This window comes from Hemicordylus capensis, chromosome 4 (genome assembly GCF_027244095.1).
Source record: "Hemicordylus capensis ecotype Gifberg chromosome 4, rHemCap1.1.pri, whole genome shotgun sequence".
Taxonomy (NCBI): domain Eukaryota; kingdom Metazoa; phylum Chordata; class Lepidosauria; order Squamata; family Cordylidae; genus Hemicordylus; species Hemicordylus capensis.
In genome coordinates this window covers 156,915,609-156,939,559 of record NC_069660.1, presented here as the reverse complement: position 1 = coordinate 156,939,559, position 23,951 = coordinate 156,915,609, and the positions used below count along the sequence as shown (strand labels likewise).

The 23,951-nt window shown below is 45.1% G+C and overlaps 1 protein-coding gene across 6 annotated transcripts in view; it reads left to right on the top strand.

Moving 5' to 3' along the window:
- The window catches only part of AXDND1 (axonemal dynein light chain domain containing 1), a 120,937-nt gene that overhangs the window by 44,679 nt on the left and 52,307 nt on the right, over positions 1 to 23,951 (top strand). For 5 of the 6 annotated variants that reach the window (XR_008305814.1, XM_053244189.1, XM_053244186.1 and 2 more), the window contains exons 10-16: positions 7,152 to 7,292; positions 7,386 to 7,490; positions 8,350 to 8,470; positions 11,633 to 11,734; positions 12,068 to 12,234; positions 22,507 to 22,585; positions 23,674 to 23,908. Coding sequence is in view for 5 of the 6 variants with exons in the window: in XM_053244189.1 (XP_053100164.1) it covers positions 7,152 to 7,292; positions 7,386 to 7,490; positions 8,350 to 8,470; positions 11,633 to 11,734; positions 12,068 to 12,234; positions 22,507 to 22,585; positions 23,674 to 23,908 (950 nt within the window). In the remaining variant the exon portion in view is untranslated. The remainder of the gene's footprint in view (positions 1 to 7,151; positions 7,293 to 7,385; positions 7,491 to 8,349; positions 8,471 to 11,632; positions 11,735 to 12,067; positions 12,235 to 22,506; positions 22,586 to 23,673; positions 23,909 to 23,951) is intronic. The other variant, XM_053244187.1, reaches the window with a different exon arrangement.

The following is a 23,951-nucleotide window of genomic DNA, read 5'->3' as shown; positions in this document are numbered from 1 at the left end:
AAAATATACGAAAAATGCCAACAAGGAAATAATGATCTGCTATTACAAATCTAGTCCAACTAGAAGAGGTTATTTAAAAAGAATGTACCAAATCTGGAAAGAGAAGCATCCAGATACAGAAATAACAGAACAAAGGCTAGCAGACCAGAGAAGATTCATAATCAGAAATAAAGTATTCACAGGAGTTGAGCTGGAAGAACTGCAAAGAGCAACACAGGCTCAAGATATGGAAGAAGAATTACCACCAATTGAAGAAGTTGCTCAGGTGCAGGTGGAGGAGGTGTTGGAAATAGAGGATGCTACTGTTGCTGAACTGTTTCAAAATCAAAACCAGGCAACCTCCCCTTTGCCTTCACCTCAAAAACCGGAATGCCGTTTAACAGAAAAGCAACAAGAATTAAAGCAAAAAATAACTGAGCACATGAACTAAACAACCACCAGGGTTCGACTTCCAGCTCTAAAAACAGTTGCCAAAAAACAACTTGCTCAGGCATTAAAAGATGTCAATGCTGCACTTGCAGAAATAACAACCAATAATTTGCAAGAAACAAACCAACTAATGTACAGTGCAGCAACAATAACAACACAAGAGCTCGGATATAAGATCAATGGACCTGTAATAAAAGAAAGTAGTACATCACCTAAATGGATTAGAAAATAAAATATCTAGGCTCAGATCAGATGCTAGTAAATTGAAAGATATGAAAGACAAGAAGCTGAAGAATGAAAACACCAAACAGTATCTGATCCAAAAATACCACCTAGATTCAAGGAAAATTAGAGAAGTCCTGGAAATAATAAAGCAGCAAATAACAGCAGTGTCAAAGAAGATTAGCAGATATGTAGCCAGAATTACACAACACAGGAAGAATCTCCAATTCCAGTTGAATCAGAGACGTTCCTACCAAAGCATAGAAGGAGAAACTGCGAAAAACGTAGAAACACCAAATAAAGAAGAAACAGTGCAATTCTGGGGGAAATTATGGGACAATCCAATAGATTATAATAAAAAAGCAGACTGGATGAAAGAGGTCGAAAAATGTAGCCAACAAATGCAAGATCTAATAATAACACCAGAATTAATAAGTGAAAGAGCAAAGAAAATTAAAAATTGGACTGCACCAGGCGGCGATGAACTGCATGGCTTTTGGCTTAAACACCTAATGAGCCTTCATAAATAACTATCAAAACAGTTCAATCACATTTTGCAAGAAGGTGATATTGAACAATGGCTAACAACTGGGAAAACTCAACTGATCATGAAAGACCCAGCAAAAGGTGCAGTTCCAAGTAATTATAGACCCATAACCTGCCTGCCAACCATGTTCAAATTATTAACTGGAATAATAGCAGATGAAGTGATGCAACACTTATTAACTAACAAACAGCTTCCCGTTGAACAGAAAGGAAATTGCCTGAACACCAGAGGCACAAAAGACCAGCTGCTGATTGACAAAATGATTTTAGAAAATTGCAAGAGAAGAAAAAACTAATCTAAGTGTTGCATGGATTGACTACAAGAAAGCCTTTGATTCATTGCCTCACACATGGATACTAAAATGTTTAGAAACAACTGGTGTCAGCAAAAACATTCAGATATTTATAAAAAAAGCAATGAGCATGTGGAGTACACAGTTAACAATCAATGGCAAGACACTTGGCCAGGTTAGCATTAGAAGAGGCATTTTCCAAGGGGACTTACTATCCCCTCTGTTGTTTGTAATCGCCATGACCCCACTTTCACAAATACTAAACAAAACAGGCCTCGGTTACCAAACATCTAAAACATCCAGTAAAATCAACCATCTGCTGTACATGGACGATCTGAAGTTGTATGGAAAGTCCCAGTCAGAAATCGAATCACTGCTAAACACTGTCCGTATATTCAGTAGCGGTATAGCAATGGAGTTTGGACTAGACAAGTGTGCTGCATTAATAATGAACAGAGGAAAAATAACAAAAACAGAAGGAATAGAACTGCCCAATGGAAGCAAGATCAAGAACCTGGAAGAGAAAGAATATTACAAATACTTGGGCATTCTCCAGACTGATAACATCGCACACACTGAAGTTAAAAGAAAAATGGGAAGTGAATACATCAGGAGAGTTAGAAAAATCCTCAAGTCCAAACTCAATGGCGGGAACACCATACAAGCCATAAACACCTGGGCTATACCTGTTATCAGATACACTGCAGGAATAATAGACTGGACCCAGGCAGAGCTAGAGACGCTGGATCGTAAGACCAGGAAAATAATGACCATCAATCATGCTCTGCACCCCCGCAGTGATGTAGATAGGCTATACCTCCCTCGCAGCTCAGGTGGAAGAGGAATGCTGCAAGTCCATCAAACAGTAGAGGAGGAGAAAAGAGGCCTTGAAGAATATATCAAGAACAGTGAAGAAGATGCACTTCAAATGGTCAATAATGCAAAACTATTCAACACCAATGAAACAAAGCAGGCCTACAAGAAAGAACAAGTCAAGAACCGAGCAGAAAAATGGAGAAATAAGCCCCTGCATGGTCCATATTTGCACAATATAACTGGAAAATCAGACATCACCAAGACCTGGCAATGGCTTAAGAATGGCAACTTGAAGAAAGTTTAATACTGGCTGCACAAGAACAGGCACTAAGAACAAATGCAATAAGAGCAAAAGTCAAAAAATCCACAACAACCAGCAAGTGCCGCCTTTGTAAAGAAGCAGATGAAACAGTGGACCACCTAATCAGCTGTTGTAAGAAGATCACACAGACTGACTACAAACAAAGGCATGACAAGGTAGCAGGGATGACACACTGGGACATCTGCAAAAAATACAAGCTACCTGTAGCCAAACATTGGTGGGACCATCAAATTGAAATAGTGGTTGAAAATGAAGATGTAAAAATATTATGGGACTTCCGACTACAAACAGACAAACATCTGCCACACAATACACCAGATATAAGTGCAGTTGAGAAGAAAGAAAAACAAGTCAAAATAATCGACATAGCAATACCAGGGGATAGCAGAATAGGAGAAAAAGAAATAGAAAAAATCACCAAATACAAAGATCTACAAATTGAAATTGAAAGGCTGTGGCAGAAAAAGACCAAAATAATCCCAGTGGTAATTGGCACCCTGGGTGTAGTTCCAAAAGACCTTGAAGAGCACCTCAACACCATAGGGCCCACAGAAATCACCACCAGCCAATTACAAAAAGCAACTTTACTGGGAACAGCCTACATTCTGCGACGATATCTATAACAACAGCAACAACATTGACAATGAAATTCAGCCATCCCAGGTCCTTGGGAAGGACTCGATGTCTGGATAAAACAAACCAGTCAATAACACCTGTCTGACTGTGTAAACAAGAAATAATAATAATAATAATAATAATAATAATAATAATAATAATAATAATAATAATAATAATAATACCATTCCTTGATAAGAGAGATTGCAGAGGCATTAGGGATGGACTTGAAACAGCCTGAGACGGAGGTCTCGGACCCAGTGTACAATATGCTGCTGGATGCCAAGGCGTCTCACCCAGTATCGCTGCCTATGATCCCTGCAATTGCAAAGGCAGCCAAAACAGCATGGGAGGCCTTACAGACCTCTAACTCGACATCTAAACCTCTCAAAAATCTATACAGGGTTCAGGAGGGGGTAAATGCCTACCTTCTCCGTTCTCCAGATCCAAACTCCATGGTTGTGGATTGCGCTACTACATCTAAGGGTGGTCGCCGCCATACGACACCTGCAGACAAGGAAGGCAGGAAGATTGATGTCCTAGGTTGAAAGTGTATACCACTTCGAGCCTAGCTATACACATAGCTAATTATGCAGCCTGTATGGCCCGCTATACTCACCTGCTTTGGGACAACTTGCTACAAGATTCCACCTCTATCACTCCACAGGAGTTGCAGGATAGGTTCAATGAGATTTATGACAAAACCACATCAATTACAAGGCAGCAGCTTAGTGCTTTCAAGCATCTAGCCAAGACAGAGTTGAGGGCCATGGTTACCGCTGTCTCCATGCGCCGCTACACTTGGCTCCGTGCAACAACACTGCAACAAGATATGAAAGATCGAGTAGAGAACCTGCCTTTTGACGGGAAAGGCTTGTTCCATGAAGACACCGATACGACGATGGAGATGTTAAAAAAATCTAAGTTTACAGCAAAGACCTTCATGGTGACTACGTCTACATCGTATACTCAAAACTGCAATTATGCCCATCAACGTCCATACCGATACCAGGAAAGGAGATATTTCAGGAGGCAAAATAGACCTTACCAGTGGTCAAAGGGGTTCAATAACAACAAGAACAAGAACCAGAACAACCACCCTAATAAGGACAATTCCAAACAGTCGTTTTGATTGTTGTGATAGCCCACTGCATATGCAAGCAATAGCCAGGACCAATGTCAATGGCCCTGTAGTTGCCAGCTCAACCATCAGACTGGCAAGCCATGCCCAAGCATGGCACAATATAACATCAGACCAATGGGTGCTGAGAATAGTCCAGACAGGGTATGCAATTGAGTTCAGAACTCTTCCCCCATTCTCAGGCCTGAAGTTTACCAGGACTACAGCGGTTCTGGAGGAGGAGGTACAAGTGTTATTGGAGAAGAAGGCTATTGTTCCAGTGCAGTGGGCAAGGAGGTTGTCAGGATTCTACTCTTGCTATTTCCAGATACCCAAGCGGGATCACGGCAAGCATGGACTTGAGAGGACTCAACGATTTTGTCTTGGCTCAGAAATTCAGAATGACAATGTTGCAGGAAATCCCCCCCTTCTTACAGCAGGAGGAGTGGGCGGCGATGTTAGATCTGAAAGATTCGTATTTTCATGTGGGCATCCAGGAGAATCACCGGAAATACCTCAGATTCACAGTAGGGGAAACAATATACCAGTATGCAGTGTTGCCTTTTGGCCTGTCGACAGCTCCAAGGGTATTTACCAAGGTGTGGTTGCTGTGGTTGTGGTGTATCTACGAACACAGGGCTTGGTTGTTTACTCTTATTTAGACGACTGGCTCCTGGTGAACAGAGACAAGGAGCAGTTCTGCAGTCAAATTTAGTTGTTGTTACACCTCCTTCAGGAGTTAGGAATCAACGTCAATTGGAAAAAGTCAAACCTAGCTCCAAGGAAACAGTTGAATTTCATAAGAGCCGCCCTCAACATGGAACAGAAAAGAGCATACTTGCCAAAGGAGCGTTATCTCCAGATCAACGCGCTGGCGCAGCTGTTCTGTGCCAACCCCTGTCAAACTGCAAGGGAAGTTCAAAGGTTGTTAGGTTTGATGTCATCCTGCAACACGACCATCAAATACACATGGCTTTGAATGCGTCCCCTACAAAGATGGTACCTGAGACACTTCCAGCCCAATGTGGGCAGCCAGAGGTTACGATTACACCTCCCTCAAGGTATATTGAGATCTCTGCGTTGTTGGATGACGGAGCGGAACCTACAACAGGGAGTTCCGTTCAAACCATTGGTGCCATCAACTTGGGTCACAACGGATGTTTCCCTACTTGGATGGGGGGCACATTGCGGACTGCACTGCATTCAAGGGCAGTGGACGCTCCAACAGACACAACTGCATATAAATTACCTAGAGTTGATGGCAGCCTTTCTGGCGCTAAAAGCCTTCAAGCAACAACTCAAAGGGACAGTAACACAAATTCACATGGACAATACAACGGCAATCACATACATTAACAAACGGGGGCACGGTCTCCCCCATGCTTTGCGCCTTGTCCATGAGGTTGTGGGACCGGTGCATCGAGCACACCATTTATCCAGTTGCAATCCACATATGAGGTGTGGACAATTATCTGGCCGATGCACTCAGTCGGACCAACCAAGTCAATCACAAGCACGAGTGGGAGATCAAGACGGGTTGTATCGAGCGTTTCCTTCAATCTTTGGGGCATCCCGTCAGTGGATGTTTTTGCCACAGAAATACAAATAGAAAGCCAACAAGAAATACAAGAGATATTGCTCTCAAGCAGGCGTGGGTGTAGGGTCGCTAGGCGATGCTTTTCAGTACGATTGGAGCAGGGGGCTTCTCTACCTGTTTCCACCACTGCCACTGCTAAATCAGGTGTTAGCCCAAATCTTGAGAGACAGAGTGACCTGCATACTTTTAGCCCCGTGGTGGCCACCTCTGGTGGGTAGCTAACTAATCACCCATTTCCTTATGGGCTCAATGGATCACTATCCAGATAAACAGATTGCTTACCTGTAACAGATCTGGATGTGATCCGTTGAATCCATAAGACCCTCCCAAACCATTCCCACTGCAGAAGTATGATTCGCAGAAGTATGTCTGTAAACTACGGCAGATCGTAAATTACTGGCGGTCTGCACAGAATATGACAGGGAGAAGCCCAACCGTTCAATATAACAGATGCTGAGACCACGAGGGGACGGCTGGGCGTCGCGAGGAGCTACTTAGTCGGCCCACGAGGTGCCTGCGCAGGCTCAGAACCCATTTCCTTATGGATTCAACGGATCACATCCAGATCATCTGCTACAGGTAAGCAACCTGTTTTTTCTTCCTCTCCCTGTATTTAGCTTTGAAGAATTTTGGAGGGAAAAAGCAGGGCCACTCCTTGCACAGAGACACTTTCCAAGAAGTACACTGTAACAGGGATTTCAGTTTTACTGAGATCTTACGTATGTAGTTTACTCAGCAGCCATATAATCCAGCCTTGCCATTCGTGAAAGTAGGTTTCATGGAAAGAGTTAGTGGGTTGGTTCCCCCAGAGCTAAGGCTTGTCCATCATTATCTTTCTGTCATTTTTTCTATATCGTTGTTGAGGACTGCTGAGGATACATCTGATCTACAAACAGAGACCAGTTACAAGCCAGTTTAACTCTATGATTTAGCCAAATAATTCTATAAGCACTGACTTTGTTAGAGAGTGTTAAAGAGGGTCTCCATAGTAATGTGTAGTGTATAACTGCCTTGACTTTGCTGAATGTGTTACATTTCTAATATCCTAGGTACAAAGGTTTCATCTATATCTATACTGATTGCTACCTAACCATATTTAGCAAGATTCTCCCTTTAAGTTATGGCTTATCGAATATGTTTTGGAGAAACAGCTTTTTTGTTTTCTTCCTTTTGACATCCCTTCTTTTTCAGACAAAGGTATGTTGAGCTTCTGAACCGGATTCCCAAACAGATGAGGAATCTTTACAAAGAAATAATGGCACAGAGAGTGATGGACAAACATATCACAGATGAGCTGTTCAATTTCAAGGAAGCTGTAGGACAGCTGACAAGGTCTAGAATCCTGACTGGAGTTTCTATTGAACTTTGTAAATTGAAGGTGTGATTGTACAAGGCAACTGAAGTTATTGTTCTCTTCCACCTCAGGGAGTTGCGTACCATCAGAGAACATGACCACAAAGCAACTGTTGAAGCAGAGAAGGCCTATCAGGAGCTGGCTGCAGCAGTACGGGAATCTGAGATGAATTCCAAGTGAGTTCAAGATTTGGCTGGAGGGCAGGATTGTTAAACAATATAGAATTCCAGTGGCAGGAAGAATATTTCCTCACCCCATGCTTGCAAGTGGCTTGATAAAATAATTCTTCATCCCAGAAGCTCTGGATGCAGCCTGAGATCATGTCTAGTATCTATTGAGGCTGATCAACATGAATCTGAATAACTTCTCTTGACTTCATCTTAGGACTTTTATAAAACGCAGGGCTTTGGGGGTCATTTTACCAGGAACATTTCCAGACAGGGCTTTTAGCTTGCTTCTCCTCCGGACTGGAGGGTACACGTTCACATTTTAGCCAGATTTACCCTAAAGTCCCTGCAAGTTATCAGGGAACACACCAGACATGATTCGGGGTTTTCATTACGCATCGTAGCCCGATTTATGTCGGGTTAAAAACCCACTCTTTACATCAGTTTTTTGGGGCAAATTAGAACTTGCAGTAAAGCCTCACAGTAAACTCTTGATAAAGCCTGCTGTCTGGAAATGCGCCAGGCTCTTTCCCTCTCCCTTGCTCCCACTTTTGGTTTTCACACCATTCAACCTGTTAAAGTATTCTTAAGTACCTGAAAACTAGCTTCTTAAGAATTTGTCATTTTGTTTTGTCTTAATAAAGGTATTACTGGAATGTGGCTTTTGGATTATTTTTAAAAAAACCATTCCCATTACATTCATCGTAGATTTAGTCAATCAGCTAGCTTTGAATTGGATGGGTGATGGGAGTGATCTGTATTGGCCACCATCTAGGTGTTGGATGGTACTCTGGCAAGGAGAATAGTGGTCAAATTAAACCATTTCATTAAATGATTTATATTAACAGCTCGTGTCTTGCTCTTTTAGCCTTTTGGATGAATACCGCAAACTATATGAATTGCAGAGAGCAAGGCTTGAAGCCCAGATTCACCAGTTAACTCAAGAAAAAGAGCTCTGGAGCAGTGCTACATATGAGTTAGCCCTCAAGGTAGTTGCCAAAAGAGTCATGGAGTGCTCTTGCTTTGGTTAATGCAATCCCTTCTGCTTTTGCTGATGCCTTTTGAAATCATTATTTGGGCTGCTTTTATTTTTATTTAATAATTTGTCATTTCCGATAACCATTTTAGTATTAAAAGTCTAGAAATTTTTATCATTGTGATCCTCCAAACAATTGAGGTAAATTATGAATATTTCCACCATTGTACAGATGAGAGACAAAGGCTGGATTCAGATATAATGTGAATCCATGATTTCTGTTACCCATCGTTAACCCAAACCATAGTTTGAGTATCTAGTCTTACAACAGATGAACTGTGGTTGCATTTGCGTGTAATGCAAAACCTCATGTAAATGGGGCAGATGTTGGAATTTGTGTACATCCAAATACGTAAAACTGTGGTTTCGCAGCAAAGGCAACCTTCGGTTTCCCTCGCCAAACTCCAGTTTGAACCTTGCTGCCCCAACCTGAGGTTTTGCGGCAGCAGTGTTACATCTGAACGCAGACACCACCATAACCACAATTTCATGCTGTTTCTGGAACCATAATCATAGAGAGGATGGCCAGGATCTGCCCGTGATCATGCCCGCTCCATACCTGCAGCACTTCTCGCTGGCCGCCTCTCTGAGCACTTGCTCTGGCCCTGTTTCTGATCCAATAAAGCAGTTGCCCATCAACAGGGACGCCACCACTTCCCATCCCAAGCTTATCAGCCTGTCAAATGGGAAAGTCATTTCTTGAATGGCTCAGGTCTGTTTTTTGCACAATAATGTTGGGGAAGGAGGGCCCAAATCCCTTCCCCTTGGGTGAATGTGTATGGTCCCTAGGCTTACTCATGAGAAGGACCAGGGAGCAGGATCAGCATTGGCTCCAATGAAAGCAGAGATTCCTCACATGAAATGAGGATGGATGCTGCTCCTGAGTGGACCATCCTCTCATGAGAGTGGAAGGCCATGGGGCAAGGATGGATACTGCTTTACAACTCATGAGAAGAACTATCTGGGGGGACAGGAGTGTTAGGCAGAATCGTGAATAGTGTGCGATGACAGCCCTTCTCCTATGGATGCGATCTCATGAGAGTGTCAGGCCATGGAGACATGTATGTGGCCTGAACAACAGATGCCACCAAGACTGGTTGTTTCACACAAGCAAGCCGCAGGGTTGGGTACTCCAGATCGCTCTCCCTGTCTTGGCGACTGCTGTAAAGAAGCAAAGTAGGCCCTCTGCCAGCCCATCCGTCCATTTTGAACATTTCCATCTTTATTTTTGCCCAGAATGGCAACCCCACTCTCCTGGAGCTACAGACAACCAGGGGTCTCCTCTCCCCGCAGCACAGATCTTCATATGCTGCAACTCCAGTCTGCACGTGGGAAATTTGAGAGTTAAGAACTGTCCCTGGTCCCAGTGTTTCCCCAGTCTGCCCACCCAGCAATGCCTGGTCATATGGAGTGTCAAAATCTCCTTTGGATGCATCAGAGTCTTCCCTGGACACCAAGGGGTTGCTATGCAAAAGTTCTATCATTAACCAGAGAGAACAGGGGCTCCATGAATGCAGTGCCCCCTTTCTTTGGATGGCTCAACTCATGAGCATGCAATCCAACGGAAGACTAAAGGTTGGTGAGCCTAAGGTCCTCCCCAGTAGACTGGCCCTCTCATGAAAGGGCTAATCCCCTGGTGGCAAACCAAATCACAGGGACAGAAGTGTGGTTTGGTCTCCATGGACTGCTTTGCTGGGATGAGCAATCACAAGATCATCTTTGGTCACAGCAGGCCAGACCCCAGGCTCCTTTGCCCTCACTCATATACATATATTTCCTCCTAGGAAGTCATAATGTTCCCTTCCCTTTCCTGATTAATAGAAAAATAGTGACCCTAAGCATCCCCAACACCAGAAATTGTGCTTGTGCGAGACTGTTTTGTTGCGGGGCTCTTACGCGGGCAGTGATGCAATGCTAGAAGGGCCTGTATGGCATTTAAAGGGATTTAAATGCTCTTTCCCTGCCGAGGGTGAGCTGTCCATCCTGAAAAGTCACAATTGCACTGGGCACCCCCCCTTGAAAATAGTGGGCAATGGCTGCCAGCCTGGAGGCATTCTGATGCCCTGCCCACAGTCTGGTGATGTGAGTGCTATGGAGTTTGCTGGGATTCAAACCAGGAAGAGGGAGGGGCTCCCCTGCCCTAATAACAGAAGTTGCCAGGCTGCGGTTGGATGAACATCTGTGATGCAATTAATGATTAGAAAAATTAACTATGGGTTTGGCAACCTCCTTCACATTACATACAAATGCAGTCTATGTGTGTGTTCAGATGTCATGTGAAACAACAGTTAAGTATAACTAATATTGACAAGCCAACTTCAGTCCTTGGGTTCCCTTCTAGGGTTTGACACTCAGAAATAAGCCTTGTTTGCCGCCATAGCATGGGTTCAATCAAATTTGAATAGGTTACTGAAAATAAACTGAGGTTCCACATGACGTCTGAACCAGCTCTATTTGTTTCTCATCTGCTTAAAACTCAGCTTCATAAGTTCACTTCTGTTGCCATGGTACAGCAGCCTCTTGAAGTGCAGCAGTTTGCTCTGTCACTGTGGCTTATCAGTGGTTTGTGAGTTCAGACAAAACACAATGCCTCAGTTAACAGTAAGGCTTCTAAACTGTAGTTTGCAAACCAACTTCTAGTCATAGTTTCAGATCCTGGTTTGTTGTCCATACAGACCATGGTGTATGGGCAGGCTTGGTTTTGGTCATAGCACAAAACCATGTTTTAGCAAAACAAATTATGGTTTCATTTTATGTCTGAACTCAGCTGGAGAGTCACCTTTTCCTGTGTGTGAGAGAAGGGAGAATGCTTCTGAGAGCGCATTTGCCATCTGGTTTTTGTTAAGTACTTAATGATAAAATCTACTGCCCCAATTAGTTGAGGTGCACTTTTTAATTGATCAAATGTTTTTATTCAGTAATCTTACTAATTTAAATAAATTTTGCAGCCTTACATCTGTGGTTAAGGTGTATACACTTGGGCATATCCTGTTGAACTCAATGGAACTTATAAGTAAAAATGTATAGCATTGGTTGCAAATCTTGAACATTCATCTCTGTCCATCTCATTAATCTTTTCCAGTCCCTTTATTCATCCTGTAATGTATCTTTTCAGGTAATTGAAAAGAACAAGCTGATCTTGGCTCGCAGAATGTATGCTAGTGAAAAAGCTTGGACCAAAGCCGTGAAGCACTTCGTAATTCTTTTGGAATCAGAGGTAGGGATTCCTGGGATAACTCATTTGAGTGGTGGAAGAAGGTGGTGTGAACCTGATGAGCTAGATAGTGGTGTTTGTTCCAGTGAAGTTGAATGTGCTAACTGAGCAAAGAGGCACCTTTTTAAAGGTGGTGATTCTCTTTACAGAGCAGGGGGAGAGCAACTGGCCCTATCTAACCCCAACACACATCTCTCCAGTGCCTGTTGCTGGTGTCTATCTTGTATTTGTTTTTCGATTATGAGCCCTTTGGGGACAGGGATCCATCATTTTTTATTTATCTGTATTTTATAATCTCCCTCCCCACCCCCCATTTTCCTCTTGTGATACATTCAGGATGCCAAAGATCTTTCCACACTGCAGGAGCTGACACAGGAATTCCGGGAACTCTTGGTTCGCATTGGCATAGAAGTGGAGCAACTTGAAGACAATAGTAGACAGAGGGTGAAGAGTATTCAAAATGGCTTGACTGGATGGCTCAACTACTTCCAGAATCACATTCTGTGAGTCCTGAAAGTGATCCTTTATTGCTGTGTGGCTGTGTACTGCCTACCACAATTGCCTTAGCATAAGATCAACAATTTTGATGGTGCCACTACATACAGTGGTCCCTCTACTTACGAAATTAATCCATTCCGAATGCACATTTGTAAGTCGAAAAGTTCGTAAGTCGAAAAGCGGTTTCCCATAGGAATGCATTGGGAACAGATTAATGCGTTCCGGAGCCTAGAAAAAAGACCCAGACCCCCAGTAAGGCTTGCAAACTGCACAGGAACATTTCTTTTCAAGAATAAACAGGCAGTAAACAGGCAGGCAAGTCAAGGAAACTGCATGTAAAATTCGTAAGTCGAAGAAACCCCATCTAAAAATTTGTAAGTCGAAAAAACCGCATCTAAAACCGGATCTAAAACTGCCGTTTGTAACTCGAAAAATACTTATGTCGAGTAGTTCGTAAGTCGAGGGACCACTGTATATAACAGTTGATGCAGAGTAATGAAATGTAGGCCTTATCCATATTATATGTACCATGGGCACTAAATTATGTCACATATAGCCACCCTGCAACATTCACCCAGAAAGTATCCTGTATTATAAGTATTTGCTTTGATATTGGAAATGAGTTGGGATGGGAGAAAACTTGATGGGGTCTAACTTGACACAGCATGAGGAGGTAAGCTGGAGGAGGATGTGACTCATTTAGATGTTAAAATCAGAGACATACAGTGGTTTATATCTCAATGAGGCAGATACATAAGTAGTAAATAAATGTGGCAGCTGCTATCACATTGAGCTTGATACAGGAAGTTCCCACATTGAGGATTAGGGGAAAGGCTTTTCAGGTGAAAAACTGTTTGTTTCTGGTCAGATTTGAGCTCTAGCACCCACCCCACTCTAGAATTAAGCATTCTGTACCAGCCAATCAGTGAGTTAATTTCTGTGCCAAGTGATGTGCCTGCCCCCTTTGTTGCCTCTCCCCCTGCCTCCTGCCCGGTATCAACAATGCTGTCTAACTTTTTTTTTAACAGCCACATCTGTATTCAAAGTTGTATTTATCTTAAACATTTTATCCCACTTTTCCAACACTTGAGCCAACTTCTAGCAAAAGATAATCAATGGTATAATAAAACAAAGTTTACAATAATAGTATCATAATAGTCTGAAAAAGTATAATCCAAAGCAAGAGTGTTCATCCTCCGTCTTACAAAAACAAGTATAGCTTGTTAAACATGTTGGAACTGCTTCAGAGATTGGGTTGAGGGGGAGTTGGTGATGGCACAGGGTTTAACCAAACATGCTAATCACTCCTGTATTTTCCACAGCTGAACCTGAACCACACAAAAAAACCTGCAGTATTGTTTTATTTCAGAGCCTCCAGATTTACAGCTCAGTCTCTTAGTTTCTGTGCTATGCTCAGCTGCCAGACCACAATGCAATAGCATAACTTCTGCTGTTCCCCAAACAGTATGAAGTTCCATGGGTAGCACTACAGGGTTTTGTTTCCTTTGGATGAAAGAGCACTAGAGACTGATATTACAAATACAAAAGCAGAGCCTTCTGGGAAACAGATATTCCTGTAGCAAGCAGAATAGATTCCAGAGAGAGCCCCTTCACCTAGGTTCCTTCCCTATCAACCAGCTCACAGCTCCAAACTTTGTCTGATTTTCACTAAATTCTAACTGCAACACCTAGTTCCAAACTGTTTCTTTGTCCCTCCCACTTTCTCTGATGGGTTCTTAAGGCCTTTAAAGGTTTCTTTGACAAATTCTTTGGGGCCTGATCCACATCAGGTGGTGCTTTAGGCAAAACTATAATCAGACTCCACCCAAGACATTTTGCTGCCTGAAGCAAAGCACCAAGTGATCCCCCCTTCCCCATTTCCTGTTTTCTTCAATACTGGAATATTTTGCATTGTTGGATTTTACACACCCAGATTTTCTCTACTATTTCAGTCTTCTCCAATGAATGAATAGCTTTGTTGTGATCATTGATCAGCTGTACAAGCAAACCAATAGTACTACATTCAGAATTCAGTCATACCATGTACACCAACACAATAGCCATTTTGTAGAGGCAGCTAGGAAACAGAGCCAGGGGTTAGCTGTTGGCAGATCTTGACAGCTGCCACACAGTCTTCTCCTGTGTTTACTCATAAGCAAGTCCCACTGAATGTGGCTCATTCTCCCCAATTTATGTATCTCTGGTTATGGTACTTTCGCTCACCTTTTGGAAAGCTTAAAATAGTTTAATATAAAATTTCATTGAGTTTAGGTGGCTGTAGGAGCTCAATTAGCATCTATAAATATTGCACAATACACTTGTTTTCACAGTGTATAGGAGTTGCATAATTTAATCACAGGTGATATTACAGAGCCTTGAAATAAAGAGGTAAAGCCCAGGCTAAACACTGTATTACTCCAACCACTTCTACAAGTCTCCTATCAGCAAGCTACAGCAGGGCACATAATGAAACTTACAGAAAATGGCCACAGAAATGCATTGGTCTGTTTGTTTTAGCCACTATACAAGGTCAACACCAACCACTCCGCTAAAACAAAAACTAAAGGTACATAGAATTGTCTATAATGAGTGAATGTGCTCAACATAAATCTTATCAGTGTACCAACTAATTCTGATAAATAAATATTTCAGAATATAGTATCTCAACTCAACACACTTCATTTATTATTTTTCTCTTGTATATTAACTTGACTGCAAGAAATGATCACATGATAAAAATCCACTTAGAGATAATTGTATTTAATTATTCCACAGTTTTAATTAGAAAACCAATAATTACATATGTGCATTCAGTTCTGAATTTTCAATTGTTCAGAGAGCTAATGAAGCGTCAAAGTTTCTTAACCAATAAAAGGATAAGTTTTCATGATTCCAACTCAGATATATGTCTTTGATCAATTCATAAAATGGCCAAAAAAAAGGTTCATTTATTCCAGGGCACTAAGCCCATCTTCCCCACCTACTTGTATCCCACTTATCTGGGTCGAGATCTGTCCATACCCATAAGAATGGGTTCTGCGCCTGCGCAGGAGTCACGCGGTAGCCATGCCTGAGCTAGTCGAAGCGCTGAAGCCACACCCCTACGCTGGGCGTTCGATATAAGGCGTGCCTTTGGCGTGAAGTCCCTCAGTTCTTTTCCGACCGCCTTTGCGTTTGGACCTCGGTCTGCCGCCTCAGTTGTCGGAAAGTTCCTCTCTTCTTCTCAAAAAGTTCATCCTTTATTGACTGATCTCTTGGATTTGACTACGGATTGGAAAGCGACCTTGTTTGGATTTGACTCGGACCGGCTGCTTAATATTTCTTGGCTCTTGACGCGGACTGGCTTACGACGATCCCCAAACTTCGACCTAAGCACGGACTCGACGACAGATTGAAGATGGCGGAGGAGAAAAAATCCTTTAAATGGTGTGAAGGCTGCAGGGCGAAACTCCCATCCAAGGACCTTCATGACCTTTGCTTATTATGCCTTGGTGAGGAGCACAATGTTTCCTCTTGCAAGATCTGCCTTTCCTTCTCGAAACAAACGAGAAAAAACCGAGCGCTACGCCTCCGGGCGGCTATTTATGACGAGGTTTTAAGCCCTTCCATTCCGGGCACTCCTCGTCCCTTGACATCGGCATCGGCTTCAAAATTGCCCCCGAGATCTGGGTCGGCACCTCCAGTAACATCGAGCCACCACCAAAAGTCTTCCTCTCATACCGAGAAGGATGGTTCTTCGAAGTCTACTTCGAAGTCGAAAAAACATTAGAAGTCGAGGGAATCTCCTACATGCCCACGTGAGTCTACATCGTCAGCTTCGGCGACAAAGCTGGCGAAATCGGTATCAACGCTGTGTAGCTCCTTGCCGTCTTCCTCGTCGGGGCCTGAACTTTGTTCGCGAGAGCGTACCCGCTCTCCCTCCGACCGTCGAAAGACGGATCGGCATAGATCTCCGCCTCGCAAACGCCGAAAATCCCCCAGTTTGGCTACCCGTACTCCTTCACCGCCGAGGGAACAGTCTGCGCATTCATCGAAGCCATCATCTTTGCAACCTTCCTCAGCGTCGAGGGCTCCATCAACAACATCTGCTCCATCGATGTCGACAGCGCCATCGAATTTGACAGCACCACCAATGTCGACAGCGCCATTGACATCGACAGCACCACCGATGTCTACAGTACCATCGATGTCTACGGCACCACCGATGTCAACCGCTCCTTTGACGTCGACCGCTCCTTTGATGTCGACAGCCGCATCCGTGTTGACACTTGCGGTTCAGGCTATGCCACCTCATCTACCAGCCTCGATGTCGATCTCGATGCCGGGCGCTCGAGCTCTATCACCAGCTCCAACCCCGCTGGCCTCGGCTTCGCCATCAACGCCGACTATGGGTCTCCTCGCCACGATGTTAAACACCCCGGTCCTTACTTCACATGTGACACCACGTTGTCCACCTCCTGCTTTCGAGGTCATCGACGTCGATGCAGAGGATGCTCTTCCATCAGCAACCCGCTCGCTGCTCTCACTATTAGACTCAACATCGAGTAGGCGTACCACCTCGACTTTCAAAGGCTTCTTGTCAACAGATGCAGGGTCATCTCAACCCGTGCCTTTGGACTCTGCAGCGCAGTCTCCCAGACCTCAATCTACAAGCCAAGTACGCTCCCCACTAGCATGGCACATCTGTGTATACCCCCAGGATCCCATGGGTGTAACATCACCTGGAGAACCGTATGCCTCTGATGATAACAGGACGCAACGACTGCTGCTACGTTCTCTTACGACTACGTCTACTCAGACGTACTGCCCAGAACTGTCTCACCATGCTTCACAGACATCTTCTGTAAGTACCAGATCTGCCTCTACTCAAACGGATCCCCTTCAACAAATGCCGGTCAATACTGAAGGGACACAGACCACTGCTCCACCTAATGAGAATGAGCCACCACCTTGCTCCCCTTCTAAGCACTATGGGTCGTCCGATTTTGAGTCAGATTCTGATGAGGACAGTAATATTGTGGACCCACCTGTAGATGTGGCTCCCCCCACATATGTGTCCCCAAACGATGAGCTGAAGGCTTACCATAAACACATTCGTGTGATGGCTGACGCCCTGGGACTAGACATTCGTTCCCATCTAGCAACAATAGATGATCCAGTTTATAACTTTATGCTCCAATCTCAATCTACTGCTCCTTTGGCACTTCCTATGTTGCCAGTAATAACCAGAGCCGCTAAATGTGCTTGGGAGGTGCTCCACACCTCCACGCCAACTTCTAAAAAGCTTGAAAGCCTCTACTGGGTGCAGGATAAGGACAATGAATATTTGTTGAAACACCCAGCGCCCAATTCGCTAGTTATTGACTGCGCAGCTTCTTCCAAGACAGGGAGACGTCATACGGTTCCTCCTGATAAAGAGGGCAGAAAACTAGACCTTCTAGGCAGAAAAGTATACTCGACTTCTTGCCTCTCAATAAAGGTGGCCAACTATGCAGCCTGCATGGCCAAATACACACATGGCCTCTGGGAACTCTTAGAAAAGGACATAGAAACCTTACCTGTTCACGAGTTTCGAGCAAAGTTCCACCAGACCTTAGAGAACACTGGGGATTTGACTTGCCGCCAGTTGAGCATCGCTAAACACCTAGCGGAGAGTGAATCCAGGGCCATGACGGCAGCTATCACTCTACGTAGACACGCTTGGTTGCGGTCCACTCATCTCCAAATGGACGTGAAAGAGAAAATCGAAGGCCTACCTTTTGATGGCTCGGGCCTTTTTAGCACCACCACCGACGCCACTATGGAACAATTGAAAAAATCCAAATTCACGGCAAAGACTTTCACCACTGCCCCTTCATCTTCCGGGCAGACATCGAGATTCTGGCCCAATTATGGAAAATACCGGCCTCCCTATCGAGGCCAAGAACGCCGGGACTTTCGGAGACCGTATACCCCGTATCAAAAACGGGCCTACCAGCAAAGACATAAGACAACACATCCCCAGCGTTCCAAGGCGCAAGACAACCAGAAGCGTCTTTGAGATCTGGGATCGCCCACTGACACCTCCTCTTCTCTCCCCTTCCCAGCCAGCGGGGGTAGGTTCCTCACCATCAACCATTCTGTCCCAGCCATCCATCAGGCTGGCCAGCCATGCCCCCACATGGCACCATATAACATCAGACAGATGGGTCCTGAAAATTGTGAGCTCCGGCTATGCACTCGAATTCAAGACCATTCCTCGGTTTATGGGGATAAGGCTCACTCCTTCGTCGGACCTCCTGCAGGAAGAGGTGAGGGATCTTCTTCACAAGGGGGCTATAGCCCCGGTGTCGTGGGCAAACAGGCAAGACGGTTTCTACTCCCGTTACTTCCAAATTCCCAAACGGGATGGGGGTATCCGGCCCATCATGGATCTCCGTCGCCTAAACAAATTCATTCGCGTCCGCAAATTCCGTATGATGGCGTTGCAGCACATCCTACCTCTCCTCCAAGGAGAACAGTGGCTTGCAACGCTGGACCTCAAGGACGCTTATTTTCATATAAGTATTCGGCCATGTCATCGAAAGTATCTACGTTTCACCGTCGGGCAGGCAGTGTACCAATACAATGTATTGCCCTTCGGACTGTCCACCGCACCGAGAGTTTTTACGAAATGCATGGCTGTCGTGATTGCGCACCTGCATACCAAAGGGATCGCTATCTATCCATACCTGGACAACTGGCTTATGGCAGCAAAGACCAAAGAAGAGTTACTTTTACAAGTCCGTTATGTGATAGATCTTCTCCACGATCTAGGTATTCAAATCAATTGGGAAAAGTCACATCTACAACCAGTCCCAGTGATCTCCTATATAGGGGCGATTCTGGATACCAGAATACAGAAAGCTTTCCAGCCAGAAGACAGATTCAGGTGTATTCGGGACTTGGTGCAGCTTTTCCAACAGCAACCCACCCAACCAGCCCGTGCCATCCAACGCCTGTTAGGACTGATGGCGTCATGCAATGCGGTCATGCACTATGCACACCTAAAAATGCGGAAGCTTCAACTATGGTTCCTCTCTGTCTTTCGCCCATACAGGGACAGCCAGGAGAGACACTTGATGGTGCCTCCACAAGTACTTCGTTCACTGACATGGTGGACTCGAAGAGACAATCTACTCAGTGGGGTCCCTTTTCAAAATCCCTCACCCACTATCTGGTTGACAACAAAGTTGGGGTGCCCATTGCAACGGCCACAAGATCCAGGGCAGATGGTCCCCTCAACGAGCCCTTCTGCATATAAATTTCTTAGAACTACTAGCAGTTTTTCTGGCGCTGAGGGCTTTTCTTCCAATGTTGCAGAACCAGATTGTCCAAATCCAACTCGACAACACAACTGCACAAGCTTACATCAACCGTCAAGGCGGGACTGTGTCTCGGAGCCTGTGTGCCCTCAGCATCCAACTATGGTACTGGTGCATTCAACACAATGTTGCCCCGGTAGCGGTACACATCAAGGGCCTGGAAAACGTGTTGGCGGACGACCTCAGTCGAGTCTTCTTGAAGGATCGCCAGCACGAATGGGAGCTACATTCAGAGGTCCTAACCCCGCTTTTCAACTGGTGGATGTCGCCCTCCATAGATCTCTTTGCTTGCTCCACGAATACAAAATGTTCCCGTTACTGTTCGAGAGCGGGCCACGATGCTCGCTCGCTGGGGGATGCTTTTCAACTGGACTGGTCCAGGGAAACCCCGTACATGTTTCCCCCACTCCCCCTGGTACCCAGAGTGGTGGCGCGCCTTCTGTCGCAACCAGCCAGCAGGATCCTAATAACACCGTGGTGGCCAAGGCAAGCTTGGTTTCCACAGCTACGCAGACTGTCCAAGAACTGTTACCACCACCTACCTCGACGCCAGGATCTCCTGACGCAGGACAGCGGCCAGGTCCTACACCCAGACGTACTCACTCTACGTCTGACCGCCTGGCAGATAGTCTCCTAAAGCGTATTCTACTTAACCAACGAAAGGCATCCACACGCAAGAACTATCAGAGCAAGTGGCGCCGTTTTAGGATATATGCGAGGTCAAGGGGTTTTCTTCCAAGACAGGCTTCAGTCCAAGAAGTCTTGCGTTACCTAACAACACTGAAAACACAAGGTCTCGTGAATATCTCCCTTAGAGTCCATCTGGCTGCCCTCTCTGCAGAACACCTGGGCAGTGATGGAAATACTTTATTCTCCCATCCTTTGAGTAAGGCTTTTCTAAAAGGACTCTCGAATGTGTACCCACCAGTTAGACCTCCGGTAGAACCCTGGAGCTTATCTCTGGTGCTCTCATCCCTCACGCAACCTCCTTTTGAACCCATGGCCACATGCTCATTGAAACTGGTCTCTTGGAAGACTGCCTTTTTGATAGCAATGACTACAGCTAGACGTGTCAGTGAGCTCACAGCACTCAGGGTAGACTCGCCTTACACTATCTTTTATCCTGACAAGGTCTGGATGCGCCTGGACCCTTCCTTTTTGCCTAAAGTAGTGTCTTCCTTCCACCTCAACCAAGATATCATTCTGCCTACCTTTTTCAGGCTTCCTTCTACTGCCTTAGAGAGATCATTACACACTATGGATGTGCGACGAGCTCTACTTTTCTATATGTCCCGTACACAAGACTTTAGAGATTCCAACCGTCTCTTCGTGTCCTACCAGGGCTCTTCCAAGGGATCCCCAATCTCCAGACAGCGATTATCAAGATGGTTGGTGCAGGTGATATTGTTCACGTACAAACTGCAGAACAAAACACCTCCCGAAGCTATAAGGGCCCACTCCATTAGGTCCCACGCTTCCTCAGCTACACACCTGGCAGGGGTTTCTTTCGCGGACATCTGCAAAGCAGCTACATGGTCCTCTGAGTCCCCCTTTGTCAAACACTATGCCATAGATGTACGTTCTGCTGCAGAGGCTTCCTTCGGGAGGAGCGTCTTTAAAAGGGTGCTGCCTTGATTTCTACTGCTTCCCTCCTCCTTTTTGGAGCTTGCTAGACACCCATTCTTATGGGTATCGACGGATCTCGACCCAGATAAACAGGTTGCTTACCTGTAACTGATGATCTGGTAGAGATCCGTCGATATCCATAAGACCCTCCCGGCCTCCCCTCTGCAGTAGGACTGCCTTTATGTGCATTTAGGTGTGCAGCCCTTTGCATAGTCCTTTTTCAAACATTTACCTGGGATGAACTCACCTTCGTCATCTGGATGGTCGTCCTCCATGGCGGTCGTCCAAGAACTGAGGGACTTGGCGCCAAAGGCACGCCTTATATAGAACGCCCAGCGTAGGGGCGTGGCTTCGGCGCTTCGACTAGCTCAGGCATGGCTACTGCGTGACTCCTGCGCAGGCGCAGAACCCATTCTTATGGATATCGACGGATCTCTACCAGATCATCAGTTACAGGTAAGCAACCTGTTTTTCTCTCCTCTTTTTACCTCTCCTGATCTGCATCCCACCATCTTTACCTCTTCCTCCCTCCCCACCCCGAATCTCTCCTTTCTTTCTACCACTTGCAACCTGCGTTCCAATTTGTCTCTCTCTCTCACACACATACCCCTTCTCTCATTCACATATGGCTTTCCTGCTGCCTCTTCTCTTGTTTGGCTCAACAGCTCTCTGCTGGTAACTGCTACCCTCCAAATGTTTGGCTACCTTGTTGTGTGGAATTAAAGCCGCCTTCTTGGTGGTGGCTGTTTGGCTAACCAGCCCACAGACAAGTGGCTCCGCTGCCTCTCTTCTTCCTTTCCCACTTGGTGACAGGAGTCAAGGAGCTTGTGCTGGTGCTGTGTAGCTTAAGCTTTTCTCCTCTCTCCTTCCAAGTCAGCTGGATGGAGTGGAGAGGCAGAGCCATATGGCAACAATATAAGCTCAGTATTAAAGAGGAGAGAGGAAACAGGAGAAGGCCAGGTGGTACAAGGAGAGGAGCAGGGCAAGGGCCATGGTTATTGGGCAGACTGGAGATGGATGGGGCTTAGAAACTGCTACCTCTAAAAGGTGCCACAGATCCATGCTTGAAGCAGACTACATCAGTTGACTTTGTGGCAGGACCGGCTTTGACCCCAGTGATACTCGATCAGTAATCAAGATAGCGCAAATGCCTAAAAATAGTCTCCTAAAATGTTTCAGTTTCTTATATTGTCTTTCAGGCAAGATGTTCATGTAGTAGACGTTCACTCAGCATCATTTTAGAGACTACCCAGCGAAGGGTGTGTATTCTTTGCTGTATCATTCCACTTTCTCTCTTTGACCTTCCAGTGGAAAAGGAAGTTACACTTATACAAAGGGATCCTCATTTTTGGATGAAGTCCTGGTGGATCTCAAGATTTGGGAAAAGGTACAAGTTTTTCAGTATCAGTCACAGTAGACACTATATTAATAACAACTTATTTCAGTGCATATGTCTCACCTTGTTCCTCTTGTTTGCAGGAAACTTTCTTTGTGAGCCTGCTCATAGGCAGTGGGTCTGGTGGGTGGGCTTCCCCTACGCAGAGTGTCATATTGTAATTATGTATTAATTCTATTTAATATGCTTAAATGCTGCTCTTCCTTTAGAAAGCTGAGATTGGGCTATTGTTATTATTTTATTTTAATACTTCTTTTTAATGCAAAAAGTTTTCAAAGTTGTTTACATAGAAAAAGAATAGTAAGATGGTTCCCTGTCCCCTGAGGACTCACAGCCTAAAAAGAAACACAAGATAGACACTAATGGCCACTAGAAAGATGACATGTAGGGGTTAGATGGGGACAGTTGCTCTCCTTCTGCTAAATATAAGAGAGCACCACTTCAGAAGGTGCCTCTTTGTCCAGTTAGCAGGTGTACTTATGAGGGCTGGGGTTCCCAGTGGTCTCCTACTAAGTCACTGATCTAGCCCATATCTGCTTGGCTTTAACTGTGCTTGTCCCATCAGGTGCTCCCGCACCATTTACTGCATACAATAATAGTCAAACCCGGTGTGACATGTGGGAGACATATGAAATGCCTTCTTATTACCGCCCACCCCTCTCACTTTTCTGCAGCCATGGTAGGACTTCGGATTTGATGAGAACAGTGGCTGTGGAGGAAAGGCCTTATCCCGTAAGCTGTTTTTCTAGTGCTCCCTCCTGCTCCTTTCCCATTTGTCTGAAAAGACACCAGGTCTATGTATCATTTCCCCTGTGTGGAAAAAAGCAGTTTGGGGAGGGTGACCTGTAGTGGGCACATGCCCCACTGGAAAAGGGTTAAGCGTGTCTCCCTCCATCACTGCTTCAATCAAGCTCAGAGAACCCTCAGCAACTATAATATTTTTAAAGTGGAGACATTATCCAGAGCATCACATTGTTTGGCCCTAAAATGGGCAGACTGTGAGTGAGGGAGAGGGTTGTAGTGTCCAGTTCTTGGCAGCTGTTTCAGGAGATGGTGGTGCTTGTTGCTTTTCCTTTCAGATGTTGAATGAGGAGTTGGAGCAGCTTGGCGGAGATATGCTGTTAATGAGACAAGAACCCCTCAAGACAGCGGCCAGCCTGCAGAAGCAGTGGATGGAGCTCGGAATTGCTGTACTCAGTCGCCACAAGGATCTCAATGGCATGATGCCCCCTGAATTGAAAACACTAGAAGAAATCGACAAATCTTCCAACTATCTTTGGCAGCAGTACAGTATAAGAATTGGTGGGGAGAATGGTGAGAAATAATCAGGCTTGTCCTGAGAGTCTTTCTTGGGTAT